This window comes from Bombina bombina, chromosome 1, assembly GCF_027579735.1.
Source record: "Bombina bombina isolate aBomBom1 chromosome 1, aBomBom1.pri, whole genome shotgun sequence".
Lineage (NCBI taxonomy): Eukaryota > Metazoa > Chordata > Amphibia > Anura > Bombinatoridae > Bombina > Bombina bombina.
Genome location: NC_069499.1, coordinates 184,915,918 through 184,935,930, shown reverse-complemented (window position 1 = coordinate 184,935,930; position 20,013 = coordinate 184,915,918). Strand labels below are relative to the sequence as shown.

Sequence of the window (20,013 nt, the reverse complement as noted above, 5' to 3'; positions counted from 1 at the left end):
AATACATTTTCTTACAAAATATAAATATCTGTGCCTACATAGAATCTCGTAGCAAATATATGGTTTGGTCTAAAAATTTAGATGTAGGCCATTTTTAAACTTGATTTTGATAAAAATTGTTTAAAAATAGCCTCGGGTAACTGAAAAATGACTATGATTGTGCATAACATATATATATATATAGTTTTCTTTACTGACAGCACACTTGTAACTATTCATAATGTTCCCCACATTAAAGGGACACTAAAATCATTCTATATTTGTTGCATATGAAAGAGTATCTTTAAAAAAATATTTCTGTTTTTGTTTTTAGATTTGTGTCCTGTCCAGGTGTTGGAGTTGCCCTTCTCAGCCAGTGAGCAATTAATCTTCGAGTGTCCATTGTTTACAAAGACACTTTTGCTGTTATTTTCAACAGAAATATAATTAAAGGGACAGTAAAGTCAAAATCAAACTTTCACGATTCAGAAAGAGTGTGCAATTTTAAACAACTTTCCAATTTACTTCTATGATCAAATGTGTTTTGTTCTCTTGGTATACTTTGTTAAAGAAGGAAGCCTAGATAGGCTCACAGGAGCTCAGGAGTGTGCATGTGTCTTTAGTACTCGAACAGCAAAGTTTTGCAACATTATTTGTAGCAATGTTATCCAATGTTGTAAACACTAATTCCATACTATAGCCATGTCCACACTCACACTTGCCTTGGTTTACTCTTTAACAAGAAAAACTAAGAGGAAAAAAAAGCAAATTTGATCATAGAAGTAAATTGGAAAGATTTTTAAAATTGAATAATCTCTATAAAACAAAATGGTGTAATAGAGACAAAATGGCGTCGGTACGGTTATATATATATATATATATATATATATATATATATATATATCCTTCTTTACACCATGAATATTTAATTTTGACATATATATATATATATATAGCGTATATATGTATAAAAAGGGTTAACATCTGTAATTGCGGCTCTCTCATATGCATAGTTTAACATGTATTAGTTTAATGCCACTTTAGTAAACTATCTGTGTTGTAGGACAAAACACTGGATATAGCAGTAATATTTGTTAGAACGTAGACTATTCAATATACATTTTATATAAAATTATTTATAGGAACTGCTACATTAAAACCTGCAACTGCATTCATCCAAACCTAGTGTTATGGAATTATGCTGCGCTACTAAAGTCAGGAAATGAAAACACGGCTTTAAATACACAAACCTATCAGTGCTCTGTTCATTTAACATTGGCGCATTACTTAAAAAATAAGGCAGGACAAGTTACACGCACAAGAGTGCACAGAACAGACTTGTTATAATGTTTCTGAAAAGTTGCTGAATTAGGCAGAGTATACAGAGAAGTAAAATGTGATCAGTAAAATTACCACCTCCTGAGTTATTTTGCTTCAAATTAAAGGGACAGTAAACACCTTCATACTGTACTATAAAATGTTTAATTATGCAGAGTAAAACAACATATTCATATTATACTTTCATTATTTCCCTCCCTTTTCCTGTAAATTAAAGGAACAGTGTACCCTACATTTTCCTCCCCTTTAACTCATTCCCAATATTACCTGCTTACAAGCCTAACCGTGCCCCATAATCTGTTCCTTTAACAGAAATGATAATTATACAAACAGCAAAACAATGCATAGTTTGATTAAAAAAAAATGACTGTGGCTCCTCCAAACAAGGTAAGTTGTGAGAGGAATTCTCACTCACCTAATGTATGAATTTATTGCATGGTTGGCAATTACAAGGTGTTTGCTCTCCCTTTAACTGAATTAAAAAATGGGTCAAATATATGTAATCTATCTTGTAAACAATAAAAAGCAGTAAAACTGCCCTGGAGATACACCGTCATAGCAAAATATTGTCTTTGTGAAATCCCCTTTTGTTTTACTTTATTAAAAGTGTGGGGATTATTGCTTCTTTAATACATACAAAAATACTGTAAAATAAGTGGGAGTGTAATATTTGTTGTAATGCAGCGGAATGATAAAAACACAACTTGTGAATACTACAGTAAGATAAATAAAAGCATAATGTACAAGTTTATAGCAGAGATAGTTGTTATAACTGAAGAATCAGCAGATTTTAGTTTAAAAGCTATTAAAATGTATTTAAAAGCTATTAAAATGTATTTAAAAGCTATTAAAAAGTATATAGGCTCATTGTAGACGAGCCCTAACTGTATGTGAGTGATCTTGAAGGGATAATCTAGTCAAAATTAAACTTTCATGATTCAGATACAGCAGCAATTTTAAGCAACTTTTAATTTGACTCCTAATATCAATTTTTCTTCATTCTCTTAGTATATTTATTTGAAAAAGCAATTATGCAAGCTTAGGAGCCGGCCCATTTTTGGTTCAGAACCTGGGTAGCGCTTGCTGATTGGTGTCTAAATGTAGCCAGCAAACAGCAAGCACTACCCAGGTGCTGAACCAAAAATAAGCCAGTTCCGAAACTTACATTTAAATAAAGATAGCAAGAGAACAAAGAAAAATTGATAAAAGGAGTAAATTAGAAAGTTGCTTAAAGTGAATGTAAATTTTTATGCTAAAGTGCCCATTTTTAAAAAATTTGGTTAAAAACAGGGGCATTTTAATTCATCAAAATTTACATTTCACTCATGTTGTGAAAAAAACTTACCTTTAAATCTTTACAGCAGCTCCAGCTTCCTCCGCCCGTTGCAAAGCCTCTTCCTGGGTCTAAAATGAGGCATCCGGCTTCCTCCAATCACAGCGTTGAATCAGACACGGATTCCCCCGGGGGGAAGCCGTGATTGGAGGATGGCCTATCCATCATTTCTGACATCAGACATGGCTTGCGACAACCGGAGGAAGTGGGAGCTGCTGTGAAGATTAAAAGGTAAGTATTTTTCACAAAAGGAGTGAAATGTAAATTTTGATGAATTAAAGTGCCCCTGTTTTTAATCAAATTTTTAAAAACCGGGCACTTTAGCATCAAAATTTACATTCACTTTTAAATGTCATGCTCTATCTGAATCATGAAAGTTTAATTTTGACTATACTATTCCTTTAACCAATATTTTGTTTCCCAATTGTACCTGGTAAATCTTATCTAAATTCTAGTTAAAGGGATAAGAATCCATTTTGTCCCATGATTTAGATAGATCATACAATTTTTAACAACTTTCCAATTTTCTTCTTTTATCTAAATTTGCTTTGTTTTCCTCAATGCATTACTTGGAGCTAGCTGCTAATAGGAGGGTGCACATATATGCCTTGTGGCATAGGCTTACTGGATGTGTTCAGCTAGCTCAGAGAAGTGCATTGTTTCCCATTTGACAAAGGATATCAAGAGAATGAAAACAATAAAAAAAAATACTTGGATGTGTTGCATGGCTGGGTGAGCCCTGTGATGACAAATAAAAAAAAATATAAAACATTTTTAGGTTTACTGTCCCTTTAAGGTCAATGGTTATGAAAATGGGGGCTTCTGGGGGGAAAAATATGTATAATATTAGAAAAAACATATCACTTGTTTACAATTAAGACTGGCAGTTTCGGTTTAGATTTTACAATGTGTAGGTACTTGTAGTGTCCCTTTAATATGGCTTCCAAATTTCCATATCTGGTATAACATTTTGACTTTTAAAATAAATGCAAACAAAATTAAAGTAGCTGTAATACATCTTAATTATTATTGCCTGAAACCTTTAACCAGATCTGGAAACTATTTTCCTACTAACCTGCATATAAGTTTAAATACTGAAATATATAAAGCTTTAGAACAGTACTTAATTTTTATCTTTGTAACTAATGGGCAGTGTTTAAATCTGATTAAATCATTTTGATAAAAGTAAAGTAGTTTAATACAACCAAATAAAAAGAAATGTGGCTTTCACACCTGAATATTTTAAATTAGGTGCAACTAAAAAAAACCCCTCTACTGTGAAATTGTGGACTGGAGAAATAAAATTAATGTATTTTAGCTCATATCAATAGTGTTGAAAACCCATTCAGTAAATTTCTTTAGCTTGGCTGAGGCATTCTGAGATTCCTCCTGTAAGCGCAAGTTGTCTTCTCGTAACAGCTGAATTTCGGCCTGCAGATTGGCTTTATCCTCTTTTTCCTAGAATACCAAATATATTAGTAAAGTTTAACGGTCTCATTTCTACAAGTGCATACACAAACATATATACATACACACGTATTAAAAGAAAAGGGTTACTACAATCAGAGTATCACTTAAAAGATATTTTTATTAATAGCAATATAAGGCATGTATTAAATACAGGGATTGTATACCAAACTCTGATTAAAGGAACATTAAACTTTTTTTTATGTGTAGTAAAAAAAAAAATACTTTGCAGTATACTTCCATTATTTTTTAAGTCCTATTTTACTGTAATATACCTCTGAAAAGTGTGGGCTCGCCAATTTTCCAGGGTTATGGATGCTGTCAGGTTTAAAAAACAAACAAACAAACCCCGATCTTATCTCATATTTCCTGCTAATGACGGCTAGTAACAGTTCTAAATGCTCATAATGTAAGGGCTTTAAACGCTTTAAATATATTTCACAAAGTCATTATTTTTACACTTTGGTGATTAAAGGGACAGTATGCACCAATTTTTATTTAACTGCTTGTAATAGACACTACTATAAAGAATAATATGCACAGATACTGATCTAAAAATCCAGTATAAAACCTTTAAAAAAACGTACTTAGAAGCTCTGAGTTCAGCACTGTTGATAATGTTAGGCTGGGAAAGCGGGAAGAGCAGACCACCCAGCACATGAAAAGACAGATTACACAAACAGGAGTCTGTAGACTTGAGTCTACATCTGATACTTTTGGGCTTGGTTACGAGTCTGTAACAAGGTATCATCTACAAAACATTTATGCAAAGAAAAAAACTAGTGTACAATGTATCTTTAATTTATTTCTGTCTCTAAGTTTCCTCAGCACAAGCAATTAGATAAGGAAACATAGCTTACAACCTTTATTCTCTAATAAAATATATCACACTTGATTTTGGGGGCATTTTGTGTACATTTATAAAATTAACCAGAGATCTTGTAATGGTTGGTTATTCATCCTGTGCCCGCAAACGGGGACATTTGGCAGATTGCAGCCCCGCAATAAATTAGCGCTTTACTTGTAATCTAGCCCTTAATGCTTAATTTCCCTTAAACATTTCATGAATACATTGCCAATAAATATTCCTTAATTCATGATGAGATGTCTGATCTGTAGAGGCAAAGTTTTGTGAATACATTTAATTTCTGCTTTTAGAATGTACATTTTTAGCCCTTTGGGACCTGAAACAAATATTAAATTAGCGATATCCTTGAAGTCTTGAATGATACAACCAACTGAAAGAAAGGGTTTTGTATAGTCCAAAACATAGGTACAGAGTGAGATTAACACATTTTGCATTGAAGGTTATACTTATATCTCTAAAATAATTTGTTGTACAATATTTTTCAGACTTCAAAGCCATAAAAATGATCAGTAGCATTTTATAGTTAATATGAGCTAAAACTACTTGTTTATGTGGTTGTTTTCCTTTATCTTATTCCATTTTCTCCTTCTTTATATGGCCTATTTTAATCTTCACAAAGTCCCAAAGAGGTTGTTTTCTTTCCTATGACATAGAGAGTCCAGGACGTCATTCCAATTACTAGTGGGAACCAATACCCAAGCTAGAGGGCACGGATTGAACAGGGAGGGAGAAAAAAGGCAGGAGGACCTAAACAGAAGGCACCATCGCTTGAAGAATCTTTCTCCCAAAAGAAGCCTCAGACGGGGCAAAAGTATCAAATTTGTAAAAAGTATGCAGAGATGACCATGTTGTCGCCTTGCAAATCTGTTCTATAGAAGCTTCATTTTTGAAAGCCCCAGAAGAGGACACAGCCCTAGTGAAACCTGTCGTAATTCTTTCAGGAGACTGCTGTCCAGCAGTCTCATAAGCCAAACGAATCAAACTTCTCAACCAGAGAGAGAGAGAGAAGTAGAAGTGGCCTTCTGACCCTTATGCTTTCCAGAGAAAACAACAAACAGGGCAGAAGATTGCCGAAAATCTTTAGTAGCTTGTAAGTAAAATTTAAGAGTCCACACAACATCCAAGTTATGCAAAAGGCATCCTTTTTGAGAAGAAGGATTAGGGCAAAAAGAAGGAAAAACTATTTCCTGATTAATGTTTCAATCCGACACCACCTTAGGTAGAAAACCCAATTTAGTACGAAGGAACGCCTTATCTGCATGAAAAATAAGATACAGGGAATCACACTGCAGAGCTGAAACTCTGCGAGCGGAAGAAATAGCAAGTAGAAACAAAACTTTCCAAGATAACAATCCTATATCAAAAGCATGCATCGGCTCAAACGGAGCCTGCTGCAAAACTTTAAGAACTAGATTAAGGCTCCACAGAGAAGCAACAGGTTTAAACACAGGCCTGATTCTAACCAGGGCCTGAACATCTGATAAGTTTGCCAGACGTTTGTGCAAAAGGATAGATAAAGCAGAAATCTGACCCTTCAGAATACTGACCAACTGAATTGTCACCCGGCTCCCTGAAAAAGCTTTAGATTAGCACCAATAAAGCTATTTACGCCATACCTTGTGATAAATATTGTGAGTAACAGGTTTGCAAGCCTGAAGCATAGTATCAATGACCGCTTCAAAAAAACCACGTCAAGACAGAACTAGGCATACAATCTCCAAGCAGTCAGCTTTAGAGAATCCAGGTTTGGATGGAGGAAAGGACCCTGCATTAGAAGGTCCTTCCTCAGAGGTAACCTCCAAGGAGGTAGAGAACACATCCTTACCAGATCCGCGAACCAGATCCTACAAGGCCATGCAGGAGCTATTAGGATAATCAATGCTCTCTCCTATTGATAAAAGCAATGACTCGTGGAAGGAGAGTAAACGGAGGAAACAGATATGCCAGAAAATCCAAGGAACCGCTAGAGTATCTATCAGAGCGGCCTGAGGATCTCTGGACCTTGAACCGTACATTGGAAGCTTGATGTGTTGACGAGACGCCATCAGATCCAACTCTGTGACCCCCACCTGAGGGTTATTTGAGGGGAACTTCCAGATGGAGAGCCCACTCCCCGGGATGAAAGGTCTGTCTGCTCAGAAATTCTTCCTTGTCCACTCCTGGAATGTGGATGGCAGATAGGAGACAATCGTGAGCTTCCGACCACTGCAGAATGCAAGTCACCTCCTTCATGGCCAAGGAGCTCAGAGTCCCTCCCTGGTGGTTGATGTAAGCCACTGAGGTGATGTTGTCCGACTAGAATCTGATAAGCCAGACTAAAGATAATTGAGGCCACGCTGACAGGGCATTGAAGATTGCCCTCAACTCCAAGATGTTTATGGGAAAAGAAGACTCTTCCCGAGACCACAGGCCCTAAGCCTTCAGAGAACCCCAAACAGCTCCCCAGTCTGACAGGCTGGCGTCCAAAGTCACAATCCCCCATGAAGGTCTCAGGAAGCAAGTGCCCAAGACAGATGTTCCTGTGACATCCCCCACTCTTGTTAGGGGGTCCAGATTTATTCTCTGCGATAATCGGAATGGTCTCTGGTCTATTGACAGATGCAAAGCTGCCGCAGTCGCAGATGGAATCGAGCAATAGAAATGATGTCCATGGAAACCACCATCAGACCAGTCACCTCCATGCCTTGAGTCACTGATGGACAAAAGGCAGATTGGAGAGAAAGGTAGGAAGCAATAAGTTTGGATTTTCTGATGTTCGTGGACAGAGAATCTATTAATGTCCCTAGGAAACAGATTTTTTGTATTTGGAACTAGAGAACTCTTTTCCAGATTCACCTTCCCCCCATTGAGAATGTAGAAAAGACAACAACATCTCTGTATGAGATTGTGCTAGATGAAAAGATGACGCCTGAACCAAACTGTCGTCTAGACGAGGCTCCATGGCTACTGCCAATAGCGCCCCCAGAACCCTTGTGAAGATTCTGGGAGCTGTGGCAAGGCCAAACTGAAGAGCAACAAACTGGAAAGGTTTGTTCAGAAAGGCAAACCGAAGGAATTGGAGATTCTCCTAGAGGAAGGGAACATGTAGATATGCATCCTTCAGATCTATGGTAGACATAAAATTACCTTCCTGTACTAAGGGAAGAATGGAACAAATAGTTTCCATTTTGTCTTCAGGCCTTCCTTGAATTTGAATAGAAACCTTGACCCTGTTCTTCATGGGAACTGGAACAATCACTCTCAGGGATAAGTCCTTATAAAGATTAAGAAGGTCTTTCTTTAATTGGATTGTAGAAAAAAAACTTGATAGGAGAAATCTGCCTTGGGGAGGAGAAGACCTGAATCATATACAGTATCCTAGAGAATACTTTAAAAAAAGGAACATCCAGTGCAAGCAGCTGGATTCCAACTAACAACCTTTGAGTTGCAAAGCCACAAGCTAACCACTAGGCTACATTGGCTGTTTCGTCCACAGCCCAGTTATCTGGGACTTAGCAGGATGCTTCTTGGAATACTTGTCCTTGTTCCATGGCTGTCTCCAATTCAGCAAGACCAGGAACAAAAAGGAAACAGTCCAATAGATTCAAATTTAAGAGAGACAAAAGCAAACAATATCTCAATGAAGGAGATTATTCTTAAAGGCTAGGAACAATCCTGAGACTTCAGCTGTTAAATCTTTCTCAGCCTGTTGCTCTGTCTCTGAGGTATTTTTTTTTTTTAAACATAGAAGAAAACTGAGTATAAGACATGAACCATACATGTCAGACATAACAAGTGTCTCCTCAATATGAGGTAAAAATATATAATGATATGTCAATACAAATTCATGGAAATAAAAATTGCATGAAAAAACCAAACATGTTGAAATAAGTCCCCATACATAAAAAAAAAAATACTATATATGATACGGACCTATTAAAAATCTCCTCATATGAGAGAGATTAACACATGTATGTTTGTATGCATTGGGTAAATGTAAAGCGCAGCTAATCACCCGTAAGGGTCTCAAGGCGCTGCTCATTTTCTCAACCTCGGAAGGATGAAAGGCTTAGTGGACCTCGCCGGGGATCGAACCTGCAACCCTTGGGTTGCTACAGAGTTCAGCCTTAGCATGCTGAGCTATCTGTCCGGCATGGTGTCCCTGTACCAGACAGGGTACATCATTATATATAAAATATAAGTATTATTGAGGGCACTTAATAAGCTAAGAATATTTCATGCTTAATAAAACAAAAAACTGCCACTAGATGGCAGACATTACCAGGAAATTCATAATAAATGAGCATTTTAACTCCTACAAATTCAGAGAAATAAAATGAGGATAAGCTGAGCCCAAATTCCTTAGAGACCTATAAGAGGTTATACACAATAAAATTGTAAATTCCAACACAGCTTAAAAGCCTGCAATCAAAGCCCCAGTAGTACACAAAACTATATGGGCTAGCATACACTTACAAGGAAATAAATCCCTCTTTCCATAAAAGAACAAATAGCGCAAGTCAGATCTGACAATGGAGTCTGCAAAAAAGCGCCCAAACCTGTGGCGGGAATATTAACCCCACCGCTACTGGTTTCAGTCTCCACACCAAAAAGACTGTAAATACTTAAGAGCATACAAACATTGTACAAAAGTGCCGCTTCAAAAAGAGTCCTCAGCCCACTAGAGAAAGCTAGGCTATGATGGAGACCCTCTATAAGTGGAAGTGGAGAAGAGCCCAACTGCAGCTAGTGTCAGATGTCTGACACAGCACGTCCGTACCCAGCTGAAGGCGGGAAAAAAAAGTTAACCCCCATCTTTTAAATACGCTGAAAAGACCTGGGCTCCAAAAAAATAAATTGTGTAAACCATCTATACTAGGATCATCCCAGCCTGATAGATGAAACAACAGCACGCAAATGGCATTTAAAAATGAGCCGATTCTCCATATGCATTGTAATATAATGTAGAGATATCGGGATGCCAAAACCTACTCCAATCACAATCTAAAGGATTATAAAAGTCGGCAAAGTCTAAACATGAAGTGCTCTGTCTCTTAGACCACTGTGCCCCAATTAGTAAGCACATCTAAGGACCGTGAAAACGGAACGTTCAGGGTAGGAAGCGCCATTTTAACTCTACGCAGTTAATAACTAACTACACACAAAAAGCTCCCCTACATGCCATATGCTATAAAATAGGGAGTCCGGTAACTGTATAAAACGGCTGACATATGGTACATATATGAACTACATAGTTTACACTCATGGTCCGGTTTGTAAAAAAATTAACCCACTTTGGGTACAAAACAGTAAAACACAGAGAGGTCCCTGAATATACTAGGAACTCATACTGCGATCTGTGTAAATGAACCCTTCTGTATAAAAGGGCATCCATAGTAAGGACCTATCCAAATCCTAACTAACAGGATTATTGAGACCCATATTTATCCATGAGCAACCGGCAAGCTGCAGTCTAAGACAAATGCCATTGAGGGATTTTATAGCCTTTAGCGTTTCACTTAGTCAGAGCCCCTCAATGTCCACCCACACGGAGAATTATGAACAAGTCCCTTACCCTCATAAGCCCATTCTGACAACAAGCCATGAGGGCAGGGAACCAGGACTCACGGTAGGACTCACGGTTAGAAGTCTTCTTTCTTCTATTCCAGCTTCTGGTATATCAGAGTCACCGGTTTCTGACAGGGACCCTGGATCAACTGTGGGCAGACATATAATTCTAGGTGTGACAGGGCCACCAAGCCTGACAGGGACCTGAAGAAAAAAAAGAACAGAATAACCAACCCTGGCTTTCTATAATAGGGGTAGCAATAATGTTAGAAACAAAGCAAAGACAACCTTGCTGCTTTCTAACTGCTAAAAGCCACTATTACTCTTACTCAAGAGATTGACATGGACACAGCATAACCCCAATCCTTGCTTGCAGGGAAAAGCACCCACAAAAGGATTAAATATCTTCAGACACTCCATTGACAGAGGTAAAGAGAATGACTGGGGGTTATGGGTAAGGCAGTTACACTTAACAACTTTGCTGGGGTGCTCTTTGCCTCCTCCTGCTGGCCAGGAGTTGAATATCCCACTAGCAATTGGAATGACGTTGTGGACTCTCCATGTCATAGGAAAGAAAATCCCTTTATTACACATTCACCAGTTTTGCACAACCAACATGGTTATATACTTGTCTCTGCAGAGGCTTAAATACAAGGTAATCACAGACTTTGACAGCCCCATGATTACATGACTATCAATTATCTATTGACTTGCATTTTAGCCAATTAGTGGAGTGTTGGCCACAACTCCTGGGTGTGAGCACAATGTTATCTATATGGCCCACATGAATTAACAGTCTCTTGTTGTGAAAAGCTAATAAAAACGCATGTGATAAGAGGCTGTCTGTAGTGGCTTAGAAACAGGCAGAAATGTAGAGGTTTAAATGTTATAAAGTATATTAATATAAATGTTGGTTGTGCAATGCTGGGGAATTGGTAGTAAAGGCGTTGTCTATCTTTTTAAACAATTACAATTTAGGTGTTGACTGTCCCTTTAATGTAACAAAGCTGTATTAATACTTTAATTCACATTTGAGCTTCTTTACTGTTCTTGTTCTAAAATTCATACACAGAGAGAATGAGAAATGTTACAGTGAAGCAACATTGGGATTTAGAGGATTTGTGTTCTATTTTTGTGACGAGGACTGAACTGTTTATACAAGGAATGTGCAAGAAACTGTAAAAACCTTATTTTATTTTATATTCGCTTTTTTATTCTTTAGCTCTAGTAGAATTTTTGGGATCTTGTTAATCTGTGCCAAAAGAGACAGTTTGCACTGATATTTTATTAATCACAAATCAGGCTTTGATTTTATAGAATATTTGTTTAGGACAGTAAAAACTACAAAGATGATCAAGAATGTATCTCAGTATTGAAACGGGAGATTGGAGAGTTTAAATACCCATAGACAAGTTTAAAGACTGTGATAAGAACTATATCTGAAAAGAACAGAAATTAGAGCGCTTTACATTTTTACCTCTCAATGATGTACCTAGATCTGTATAGGTAGGAAATAATTCCATGGTAAACATAGTTTAGGGATTTCAGCCTAATATTTTGGCGATGAAATATTAAAGGGAACAAGTTGGTAGTATGCCAAGGTTATACCACACAACAGTTGGTATTAAAGGGACAGTCTACTCCATAATTGTTATTGTTTACAAAGATAGATAATCCCTTTATTACCTATTCCCCAGTTTTGATAACCAACATGATTGTATTAATATACTTTTTACCTCTGTGATTACCTTGTTGAAAGCCTCTGCAGACTGCCCCTTATTTCAGATCTTTTGACAGACTTGCTGTTTAGCCTATCAGTGCCTGCTCATAAGTAGCTCCACAGGCGTGAGTGTGTGGAAAAACTGCCAAATGCTTTGAGATAATAGGAGGCCTTCAAGGGCTTAGAAATTAGCATATGAGCCTACCTAGATTTAGCTTTCAATTAAGAATAACAAAATAACAAAGCAGATTTGATGACAAAAGTGAATTGGTAAGTTGTTTAAAATTGTATGCCCTATCTGAATCATGAAAATTTAATTTTGACTAGACTGTCCCTTTAAGCAACATTATAAAAAGAAAAAAAAAATATATATATATATATAAATTATGCTTACCTGATAATTTCATTTCCATCGTGGGGAGGAGAGTCCACGGCTTCATTCATTACTTTTGGGAATTAAGAACCTGGCCACCAGGAGGAGGCAAAGACACCCCAGCCAAAGGCTTAAATACCTGCCCCTCTTCCCTCATCCTCCAGTCATTCTGCCGAGGGAACAAGGAACAGTAGGAGAAATATCAGGGTATAAATGGTGGAAAAATGAAAACTAGGTTGAACCCCCAAGGTACCGCCAAGGCATCCATCAGCTCTGCCTGGGGATCCCTGGACCGCGACCCGTATCTGGGTAGCTTGCAATTGAGTCTGGACGCCATGAGATCTATCTCCGGAGTCTCCCACTTGTGACAAATCTCCGCAAACACCTCGGGGTGGATTGCCTGCTGAAAAAATCCGCTTCCCAGTTGTCCCCACCCGGAATGTGGATCGAGCAGTTGAGGGACTCCATTCCAATATCAGAGAAACCTCCCTGATCGCTAGGGAGCTTCTCATTCCCCCGATGGTTGATGTAAGCCACCGAGGTAATGTTGTCTGCCTGGGATTTGATGAAGCTGAACAACCCCAGAAGAGGCCACGCCTTCAGAGCATTGTAGATTGCTCGAAGTTCCAGAATATTGATTGGGAGGAGAGACTCTTATCGAGACCATCTTCCCTGTGACATCATGGCACCCCAAACAGCTCCCCATCCTGCCAGACTCGCGTCCGTGGTCACATTCTCCCAGGATGGTCTCAGGAAGAATGTCCTTTGGGACAGTTGTTCCGGACGGATCCACCAAGAGAGGAAGTCCCTCGTCCGATCGTCCAGAGATATCTGTTGGGATAGGTCTGTATGATCTCCGTTCCACTGTCTTAACATGCACAACTGAAGAGGTCTGAGATGGAACCTGGCGAAGGGAATGACATTGATGCTGGACACCATGAGCCCGATCACTTCCATACTCTGAGCCACAGAGAGACTGGAGCAGGACTGAAGGGCAAGACAGGCGGACGCAATCTTCCTGCGTCTCTGATCTGTGAGAAATATTCTCATGGATATAGAATCTATTATCGTTCCCAGGAATTCCACCCTGTTGCTGGAAATCAGGGAACTCTTTCCTGAGTTTATCTTCCTACTGTGAGATTGGAGCAAAAGCAGAAGGGCCCTTGAGTGATCCTCTGCAAGGCTGAACAACGGTGTCTGGACTAGGATATCGTCCAGATAGGGCATTACAGAAATGTCTCTGGACCTGGCTACTGCAAGCAGTGCCACCAGAACCTTCGTGAAGACTCTCTGGGCCGTCGCAAAACCAAAGGGAAGGGCCACAAATTGGAAATGTTGGTCCAGAGACACAAATCTAAGTGATCCCTGTGAATTGGCACATGAAGGTAGGCATCCTTTAAGTCTATTGTCGTCATGAACTGACCCTCTTGGACTAGGGGCAGAATAGATCTGATCGTTTCCATTTTGAATGATGGAACAGCCAGAAACTTGTTTAAACATTTAAGGTCTAGAATCGGGTGGAACGTGCCCTCCTTCTTTGGGACCACGAAAAGGATTAAATAGTACCCTAAACCCCTTTCTGCTGGGGGTACTGGTACAATAACTCAGAGAGAAGAGAAATCCCTCACACAGTCTAGAAAGGCTTCTCTCTTTTCTGGTCTGGAAGACAGATTTGACAGGAGGAATCTGCCCCTGGGCGGATGAGTTCTGAACCCTATCCTGTATCCTTGGGCGACAACCTCCAGAACCCAAGGGGGTCCTGAACATCCTGCAACCAGGCCTCTGAAAAGAGAGATACTCTGCTCCCTACTTGGTCCGGAGACCGGTCGGGGGCCTCCCCTTCATGCCGACTTTGTTTCAGCTGGCTTCTTGTTCTGCTTGGACTTGTACCAAGACTGAGCTGGCTTCCAAGCACCCTTGGACTGATCCGCTTTCGTGGTGGCTACTGGCGTTGGGCCTTATCTGCACGAATGGGATGAAAAGTAGATCCCTTAGGTTTTACCTTCTTATCCTGCGGTAGGAAAGCACCCTTGCCTCCCGTCACTGTGGATATAATAGAGTCAAAACCTCCACAGAACAGGATCTTTCCCTGAAAGAGAAGGGATAACAGTCTGGACTTAGAGGTCATGTCCACAGACCACAACTTTAGCCACAAAGCCCTGCGGGCTAGTACAGAAAACCCTGAAACCTTAGCATTCAGGAGAATAATTTGCATATTGGCATCACAAATAAAAGAATTAGCTACCCTCAAGGCCATAATTCTCTCCTGTATTTCGTTGAGGGGAGTCTCCCTCTCGACCATATCAGATAGATTCGCACCAATAAGTCACAGCTCCGGCAACCGTCGCTGCCGGCTGAAAGACAAACCCTGTGTGTTGAAACATCTTCCTCAACATGTTTTCCAACTTTTTATCCATGGGCTCTTTGAACGACGAACTATCCTCAAGAGAACTCGTTGTTTGCTTGGCGAGCATAGAGATAGCTCCATTCACCTCAGGGACAGGCCCCCAAAGCTCGAGCTGAGAGTCCGGGATGGGGAACAGTTTCTTAAAGGAAGAAGAAGGGGAAAAAGAAGAACCTTATCTCTCCCATTCATTCTTAATAATATTAGCCATCTTAACAGGAACCGGGAAGGTCTGAGGTACTTTAGATGACATGGATTCCTATCCAGAAGGAACTTCCTCCGAAGAGTCTGAGTCGTCGTCGTCAGCGGATAACCTTACCGAGATATTCATAGGAGTATATGACTCCTGGGCCGGATCGCCATATTTTACCCTATGCTTGTGCTTAGCAGAACATGGTAAGGCACTAATCACCTTCGAGACCGCCGTTTGCAGTTGATCCGCAAAGTCTGGATAGACATGCCCTGGTGCACTGCATGTGTACTCGGCGATGAATGTAGGGGACGCACCTCACGGGACGGGGAGCCCTCAGAGGTGGACGGCACAGTAGTACTAAACATTCTCTTCTTTCGAGAAGCAGAGACCTTATCAAGGCAAGGGGAACATAGTTGAACAGGCGGATATACCGGAACCTCCTCACAATAAACACAGGTATTAGACTAGGTTAAAGAGGGAGTACCCTCTAACGCGTCAGAGTCCTCCATAGCTTGCGGCTTTGTTACGGACTAGTATAAAATATAAACAATGGCACCTTTATAACCTCCAATGGCCGGGGCACTCACCACCTCCTAGGACCCGGACCACAGAAACCGTTACTTCTCCTGCACCATCAGTCCAGCAAGAAAGTAGATTAGGCCGAAACCGGTCAGCAGGAATGCCTCGCAGGACCGCCCCTGCACTAGGGATAAAACGCGCCAAAACAGCCGCTCAATACTCCCGGAATGAAAAACTAAAATTCACCCATTGCCAGAGTCTCATCTTACACATATTGCAGCAATGACACAATAAACAATATTATGTATACCCCCCCCCCCCTTTTCAATAATTCCCTTACTAGGGATGTTAACATTACAGCATTACACTGTGACCCTGTCTTCTGCGTTATCATTATGTGTATAAAAATAAAACGATCTTACCAGAATCTGTGACAGTGTAGTAGCATCGCTCCTGACATAGACTTGGGTGTAGGAAGCAGGCAGCGAAACTCGTCAATGCTGATTGCTTATGGAGCTGTTAATATGAGTCGGGATGGTTTCGCAGCATCTCCGGACTCTAACTTTCACCCAAGCTCTCACTGAGAGGCTGACCGGTATACTTAAAACTCCAGTCCCATTTCAAAGATTACTACCCTCCATAAGAGGCTACTCTGAATCTTCCGACACTTCTCTGCCAACCTCCTGTAATGAAAGGCAAAGAATGAATGGGGGATGAGGGAAGTGGGGGAGGTATTTAAGCCTTTGGCTGGGGTGTCTTTGCCCCCTCTTGCTGGCCAGGTTCTTATTTCCCAAGAGTAATGAATGAAGCCGTGGACTCTCCTCCCCTTTAGATGGAAAACAAACACAAAAAAAAACTCTCTCTATGGGGACCGTTCTTTTTACCTCTGTTATTACCTTGTATCTAAGCCTCTGCAAACTGCCCCCTTATTTCAGTTCTTTTGACAGACTTGCATTTTTAGCCAATCAGTACTGACGCATAGGAGCTTCACGTACCTGAGCTCAATGTTATCTATATGATAGCCAATCAGTTAGGTGTCCCAAATAGAATATTGATGTTTAGGGACAGGATAAAGCTGGTTTAGATAGTCTAAGGGAGTTATTCACCTTTATCATATACAGATTTAAATAAGGATGATACAGAATCATCCCAACCTGAACCCTGCTTTTTTCAATGTGAATAAAAAATATAAATAATAATAATTTGTACTTTACTTGTTCCATACGAAGTGTGTATGTAACTATAGAATATGCTGTATATTGGTGAACAAAGGAATGTCAACTTGATATAACCAGTGCACTTCCCACAAGACACTGCATTCCAAATTAACACTAACACCATTACTTCTATGGGTAAAGAAAATGACATAACTCTCTAATTGAATTCATACAGAAAAAGAAGCGCACTCTCGGGAACGAACACCAGCTCAATAACTTGTTAGCTTGTTCTATGGTGATTTACCACCTGGGTGCAGCCTCTTTTAGTAAAAGTCCAAAATATGTGGCAGCAATAAGTGAATTCAAATGGTCTTTATTTGAGCACAACAAACAAAGCAGCGACGTTTCGGGAGCAACCTCCCTTTGTCAAGAATAAAACATTGTGGTAAAGAGCATCCTAATATACCTACCCCCACCAGAGGGCAGTAGAGAGACAATTTCTTAATTTACAAAAATTCTTTTTAACCCTTTCATGTTTTTCAGGTTAGCACAGGAGATTACCACATAAATACACAACAGGGATACAGATTAAAAATATTAAACAATATCTATACAAAACTAAACAATAAATATATTATCATTACAAACTTATACAATATTTACTATATACACAGCAAGGATAAGTTCTTTAGGCACAGCAATTATTATTATTATTAAAGATGGTATATTGGTTAAAGATACTGGTGAAAATGATATTGGTAACAACTATGTTTTTTATTTTTAGAATACTAGTATAGAAAATATCAAACTAGGTATTATATATTGTTACAAAAATACAGACAAATCCCAGTCTTTGTTAAGTCCAACTGGTTGCAGGGTATTCAACTCAAATATCCAAAATTTCTCCCTTTGACGAAGCATTAATTCCCTATTACCGCCTCTCCTAGGGCTGGGGACAAAATCAATCACTTGAAAACGAAGTTGATTAATGGCATGGCCTACTGAGTTAAAGTGACAGGCTATAGGAGAATTTTTATTCTGTCCCTAATGGACCTAGTAGTCTCTCCTACATAGCTCCGCCCACAAGGACATTTAATAAGATAGATGACAAATTTTGAATGGCAGGTATAGAAATTCTTAATCTGATATTTTTTACTTGAACTGGGATGGTAAAAAACAGATCCTTTAATCATGTTACCACAACATGAACATCCCAGACATGGGTAACAACCCCTATTCCTGTCAGTCAAATATCTTTGGTTATCCTTAGTCTTAGCAGATCCAATATCAGCCCTGATCAATTTCTGTTGTAAATTAAAGCCTCTTTTAAATGCAGGCATTGGATTTTCTGCAAACTCAGGGATATTAGGATAACATTTGGACAAAAGGGGCCAATGTTTCCTAATGATATCATTAACCCTGTAGCTATGACAAGTGAATTCTGACACAAAAACTATTCTCTGAGAATCACCCCCCTTAATATCCTTTCTTTTAGCCCAGCAATGCTTTTCACAGAGAAGAACTTTCCTGAAGTATATCAGTCTGATCCAGCCTAGCTAAGTCAGTCCAGCACCGAAATACCAGGCAAATCCTCTCTGAACAAACAACATGGCAACCCCAGACGATCAGTTCTCTAATCAAATTCCCCATAAACATATGACATAGTGAAAGAAGCTCACAAATCAGCTCTTAAAGGGACATTAAACCCCAAAAATTTATTTCATGATTCAGATAGAAAACACAATTTTAAACAAAATTCCAATTTACTTCTATTATCTGATTTGCTTCATTCTTTAGATATCTTTTGTTAAAGAAATAGCAATACACATGGGTGAGCCAATCACATGAGTCATCTATGTGCAGCCACCAATCAGAAGCTACTGAGCCTTTCTAGATATGCTTTTCAGGAAAGAATATCAAGAGAATGAAGCAAATTAGATAATAGAAGTAAATTAGAAAAATGCTTAAAATGGTATTCTCCATCTGAATCATGAAAGAAACAAATTGGGTTTAATGTCCCTTTAACTTGAGGGGTCACAATGTCCAAATAAGAAGAAAAAAGTGACAAAGAAGACTGAAATCAGAGAGAATGTTCTTCTCATGGAGTAAAGCTGCAGTGGGACAGATAGGAGCTGCTAATCATTTACTTTACAGCTCATACGGAAGGAATCACAAAACATGCAGAAACGCATCTGTAAGTGCAGCAACCCGAAGACAGGAACAAAATGAATGTCTAATCTTTTAAAGGTGGCTTTGTAGGGGATAAGCACAGTGTTACATGCAAGCTATAGTGCAATAATAAATGCTCCAACATATTACAGTTGTTGCAGTTTTGTGACACTTTTAAGGGGCAGTAGTCCTTTCGTTTTGAGTAAGTCTACTTACTAATCATACTTGTATATCAGAGCACACAATCTGAGTACTTCAACCTTAGCTCTTATATAGATAGCAAGAAATTATGGCAATCTATATATATATTGACCAAGATTAAAGTGAAAATAAACTTTGATGAATGAAAGTGCCCCTGCTTTTAATAGTATTTTTTAAAAATGGACTTTTATTCATCAAAGTTTACCTTCACTTTAAGTTCGACAAGATTTTGACAACATTATTCATTTGTTAACAGAAATTCGTCCCATTTCCTACATTTTCAGGAGAGCAAAGGAGCAGCTAAACTGCAGCTTAAAGGGATAGACAGGTCAAAAAAGAAATGTGCTCGGATGATTTCAATTTGAAATATAAGTATTCTTGCAATATACTTCCATTAGCAAAAATGCTTCTAGTAAAAGTTATTTCTGTTGCATACGCACATATCCTGTGCACCAGCATTCAAACACTACACATTCTCAGAGAGTCAGCAGTGGTATGTATTACACAGAAGCAATACACACCGCTGTCAGCTCTCTGAGAAGGTATGCTGCTTGAATACTGGTATATATTTCAAATTGAAATGCACCCATGCACATTTCAGTTTCTACCTTTCTGTCCCTTAAGTGTGAGAAAATTTGATTTTGTGCCCATTTTTCGAAACTTTTTTCCAATGACTATTGTAGAATCAAATACAACCCATGATAGATTGTAAGCCATTTATAATTATCTTGTCTATGATTATTTT

The 20,013-nt window shown here is 38.9% G+C and overlaps 1 protein-coding gene across 1 annotated transcript in view; it reads right to left on the bottom strand.

Annotated features, from left to right (window-relative positions):
- Positions 1 to 3,933: 3,933 nt before the first annotated feature.
- SIPA1L1 (signal induced proliferation associated 1 like 1) overlaps positions 3,934 to 20,013 on the bottom strand; it is an 831,778-nt gene continuing 815,698 nt past the window's right edge. Inside the window, exon 23 of the mRNA XM_053697769.1 lies at positions 3,934 to 4,108. Coding sequence (XP_053553744.1) covers positions 3,965 to 4,108 — 144 coding nt within the window. The 3' untranslated portion in view covers positions 3,934 to 3,964. The remainder of the gene's footprint in view (positions 4,109 to 20,013) is intronic.